General features: G+C 66.8%; 1 protein-coding gene across 1 annotated transcript; it reads right to left on the bottom strand.

The window, feature by feature from the left end:
* Positions 1-365: 365 nt before the first annotated feature.
* MNEG_12644 (hypothetical protein) lies at positions 366-1,526 on the bottom strand (the record flags this gene model as incomplete). Its single annotated transcript, XM_014038883.1, has 3 exons — positions 366-858; positions 1,110-1,192; positions 1,371-1,526. 3 exons carry the CDS (start codon positions 1,524-1,526, stop codon positions 366-368), a joined length of 732 nt encoding a protein of 243 aa, XP_013894337.1.
* Between the last annotated feature and the right edge of the window lie 3,240 nt (positions 1,527-4,766).

The following is a 4,766-nucleotide window of genomic DNA, read 5'->3' on the forward strand; positions in this document are numbered from 1 at the left end:
GCGCGCGTCGACGCAGCAGCCGCCGGCGCTGGCTGAATCGACCAGCAGCTGCAGCGTGCCGGGCGCGGTCACGTCGATCGCGGCGGCGCACTGCGCGGCGACGGCGGCGACGCGGTCGTGCAGCGGGGCCAGGAGCACCTCGGGCACGGGGAGGCCTGTTCGGGTGACGTTTCGGGGGGTTCCAGAGGTTTCGGGTCGTTGCAGAGGATTGCCTGGCCAACCGTGACAGGTGTTGACCCGGCAGCGGGGAGGCAGGCAGCTGACGGCGCGTGCGGGAGGCAACCGGTCAAACGTGCGCGCGCGCTCGGCACCGGGAGATGTCCGGATGGCACCCAGGCGCGATCGATCACGCGTGGCCGCGGATGCTAACCTGAGCGCAGCAGCTCTCGCAGCCCGTGAGCCCGCACAAACGACTGGATGGCCGCGATGCTGGCACAATACCGCAGCCGCCCCTGCGCCTCGTCGCTCGCAGCGCTGCCGCCACCCCCGCCGCACGGCGCGGCTCCGCCGCAGCTCGCACTCCCGCAGGGCGCAGCCGCGGCCGGAGGCGGCGGCCGCTCCGCGTTCGTGGGCGACGGCGGCGCAGCAGGGGACGCGGCGGCGACAACAGGGGTAACCGCAGCCGCCGCGGGCGGCGCGGCCGCCAGGCGCTGCTGCTGCTGCTGCTGCTGCTGCTGCTGCTGCTGCTGCTGCTGCTGCTGCTGCTGCTGCTGCTGCTGCTGCTGTGCGGCCATTGCGGCCTCGAGCGCCCTCAGCTTCCCCTCGAGCGCGCTTGCATATTCCGCCGTCTGCTGCAGCTGCTGGCGATGCAGCAGCAGCGTCGCCTCCATCGTCTCCTCACGCCGCTTCCGCCGCTCCCTGCGGGGGCGGCCGTACAACAACATGATGCATCAGCAAGCGGTGAGGCGTCCCTTGCTTTCGCCCCGCGGGTTTCGAGCCCGCCAGGCAGCGGCGGAGGCGTTCGGCGCGGCGCCGGCGCGCACTGACACACTGGCGCTCCGATTGGGAGCCGCCGCGGGGGGCGGGTCGAGGTGCAGGTGGGGGGGCGGGTTAAGATGCCGTTGAAAGGCAGTGGGCGAGCAAGCGCCAGGCAGGGGGCGGGCTCGCACCTGTAGCGCTGCTGCGCCGCCTTGTTTTGCTCCTGCTGGCGCCGCAGCTTTGAGTCGGGGTCCTCCTGGAGCGGCAGTGACGCCTGCGGGCGGGCGCGGGGCGGGCGCGGGGCGGCGCCTGAGGGCGTCATCTCGGGCCCCCGCGTGCGGCGGCCGATACCCCTGGGATGCTTTCGGTCCCGCCAAGGTGGCGCTGCTCTGCGGCGCATGCACGCGACTGTCCGTACCCACGAGTGCCTTTTATAAGCACACGAGGCACACCTTTCGCTTGCAGGCGCGGTCCGACTCGTCGCCTGGGAAGCACGCATCCGCCCTGGACACTGCCGCTGCCATAAGCTGTGGCGGCGGCACACCGCCGCCGCCGACGCCCGCATGCTGCAGCACGTAGTGGTGTGCCATGCAAAATTGCGGGTCCATGACTGGCCTACGCTCCCAGATGGTGTCCGTGGCACAGGTACCTCGACGGCAAACCCTTCGCAAACGCGGCGTAACCACAGGTCCGCAGGGACCGCGTCAGCTGCTGAGAAGAAATGAATATTTTGTTTTGAAAACCCGCGGTCCAGCACAGGCTGGGGACGGGATGGAAATCTGTCGGTGACCCCTTTGTGTTGCGGCCGAGCGCAGGCGTTGTGGTGTGTCCGAGAAGCCTATGCAAGTCTGCTAGCACAACTGCAGTACGGACCAAGGGCTCTAGCCACCCTGCAACGCGGCGGCACTGTGCGCGCCACACGGGTGTCATGATGAGTAGTAGACAGGCCGATTGCCCACCCGGTGCAAGCCTGTGGGGCTCAGCAAAGCCTCCCAAGAAGACCACGGACTTGCTTCCCTCCACTGCGCGCCCGCTCGGCCATGGCGGGGTGGAGCGGGCGCCAGGACCTGCGCCGAGAGGGCCACCCTCAAGCTGCGCATGATGTCCGCCCGCCGCCCCCTTTCCGAGGCACTGCAGACCCATCAGTAAATTTTGATCAAAGCTACATTATTATGGGATGGCGGCGCTGCAACGAAGCACAATTGAGGCGGGGAAATGAGAACTGGGCAAAGAAGTCACTGCATCTTGCACACCTAGCCATGAGTTTGTTCCCAGGAATCACATGACCAACGACACGGTGCCGCAAGCCATGCGTGCGCTCATACCCCCGCAACCCAGCTTTCTGTGTCTCATCTTGTGCCGAGAGCTTTAGACCCACACAGCAAGCTACGGCCGCAAGTGGGCAAGATTGCAGCTGCCCAGAGGTGCGTCATGAGCGCCGCCACCACGTGCCCACCTCATCACGCCGCGGCCATGATTGTGGGCTGGCCCGCACAGGCCGCATGCCTTCTCAGCGCCCCCGCCTGGTGCCTGGTCCACCGTCATCCCCAACACACCGATCCCAGCAGACGAGGTAGCACGCGCTCCGCTCTGGAAGGCCCCCAGCGGCTGCGCGCTGCCTCGATTTTGGGCACGTTTGGGCGTGGCCAGCCGCGCCCAAATGCGGGGCTGCGTTAGGATCACGCGGTGCGAGTGCTCAATTATCCCCTTGCAAGTTTTAATCGCTGCCCTCTGCTGCATCATTTCGACTCTGCAGGGTGTTGCCCCCGGGCGTGGTCGAGCCATCTCCCAGTCAAGCCACGTCAGTCGAGGGGTCCAGCTAGTATTACCGGCCCCCATGCCCGGGCCGGCCTGCCCTGCCTCCTGATGAATTGGGCCCCACGTGGGAGTTTCGAGAAGCGCGGGGCAGCCGCCCACGCCGCACTCTTGTTGACGCCTCACACTTTCGCGTACTGGCGTTACACGTGCCGGCCCTGGCGGCCCTGGCAGGAGACACTCGAACCCAACACAACTGAGGTGGAAGCGCAGAGCCAAGGCAAACCGTCTTCACATGCAGCCCTCGCCTGACCGGCGCGCCGCCGTCACGTGCATGCAGGCATCATTGCGGCCGTCACCGCGTGCTGCTGCCGACAATGGTTGCTGCAGCCGTTGCCGCTGCCGCCACTGCCAAAGCCGCCGCTGCTGCCGCCGCTGCTCATCAAAACCGCCGCCGCTGGTGCCACTGCCATGTGGTGCTGCCGCAGTCCCCGCCGCCGCCGCTGCTGTGGCAGCTGCATGCAGCCGCGCCCAGCCCCTGCCTCTCTGCAGTGTTGGGGGTCACAGGTGCCGCCGCTTGACGACCCATCTGAGGCGGTCCCGCACCTGCTGCCCCATCCGCTTGTTGAACGTCGCACGTTTGGCCTGCCACAGGTTGGGTGGGGCGGGCAGGGGCGGGGCGGGACGTGAGCGGACATAAGGGAAGGCGATTAAGCCAACACGTGACGCGCGGCCGGCCGAGGCGAGGCCGGCTCCCAAGGCCCCTTTGCAGCGACAGGTGTGGCTCCCGCCGGGCCAGCAAGCCAGCTCTTGGTCGGCAGCAGGGGCTGGGATGCTGCCGCTGAGCATTGCACCACACGCACCGATTATGGTGCCGCCCATGTCTGTGCTGCGCCGCCCCAACCACGCACGACCCACAACCAACCCGGCCACACGCCAAACACAAACCCTCACCCACACGCCGCACGCCCGCCTTCTCTCTGCCTCGGGGCGCACCCTCCCCAACGGCCCTCTAGCCGACGGCACGCCCCCTGCCTTGTTGCACAACTCAGCACTGGCCCACCCCGCACGCCCCCTCCTGCAAGCTCCAAAAAGCGCGTGCCGCCGCAAACCCTCCTGCCCAGCCAAAGCCGCGGGGCCGCACCAGGAATTTCAGCTCGTGGTTGGTCTCCCTGTACTGCCTTTTCCGCAGCTCGGTGTAGAGCCCGTTGTCCGTGGCGTGGCGGCTGAGGCGGCCGTAGGCGGCGTCGACGTTGTTGTTTTTGACGTTGACCGCGACAAACATCGCGCGCCGCTGCTGCTGCTGGTGGTGCTGCTGCTGCTGGTGGTGCTGGAACAGCGCAAGGTGCTGCTGCTGCCGCTGCCGCTGCTGCTGCCCGGCGCCGTGGCAAGCTGACTGCGGGAGGGGTGTCTGGGACAAAGCTGCGCTGCTGCTGGGGGCGCCGGCGCTGCTCGCAGACGCCACCCCAGGGCCTGCTGTTGCGGGCGCGTTGATAGCGCGCAGCCCGCACTGTGCAGCACTCGTCGAAGCCGCTGCGGTGCGCCAGAGACTGTGCAGGAGCCCTGCAGATATATGCCTCTGCATGGTTTTGCAGGTGTATTTGCACGGTTGCACGCGTTGCGAGCACGATGAGATCTGGCGTGTTGCAGTTCGTGCCGGAAGACCCAGGTTATCCGTATGACGAAAAAAAGGGGCCAAATTACCAAGTCTGCTCGACACAACGGCAGATGGGCTTGAATGGCCGAGGTGAGACTGGCAGTGACCCACTCAAGAAAACGACCTTGGCATTGCTATGATAACGGATCAGAAAAAACAGCCTACAAGTAAGCGCCGCACCGCTGCTCAAGTCAGCCCAGCAGAGGCTCGATCGAGGTCGCGGCTTGATTACGGCAAACAAATACTTTGCGCACGTCATCTTTTGGTCGCCCAACACCTCTTCTTCTCTCGGCAGGCTCCGCTAGTGCTTTGCTGCTCAGCCGTCAGTTCGCCGCCGTCACTCTGCCCCCACCGCTGCTGCTGCGCTCCTCACGCCCACGGCCCGCCGCCTGCCCGCTCACCTGGAACGCGCGTCAACACAGCGCAGCAGCCTCCG

This window comes from Monoraphidium neglectum (genome assembly GCF_000611645.1).
Source record: "Monoraphidium neglectum strain SAG 48.87 unplaced genomic scaffold scaffold03352, whole genome shotgun sequence".
Classification (NCBI taxonomy): domain Eukaryota; kingdom Viridiplantae; phylum Chlorophyta; class Chlorophyceae; order Sphaeropleales; family Selenastraceae; genus Monoraphidium; species Monoraphidium neglectum.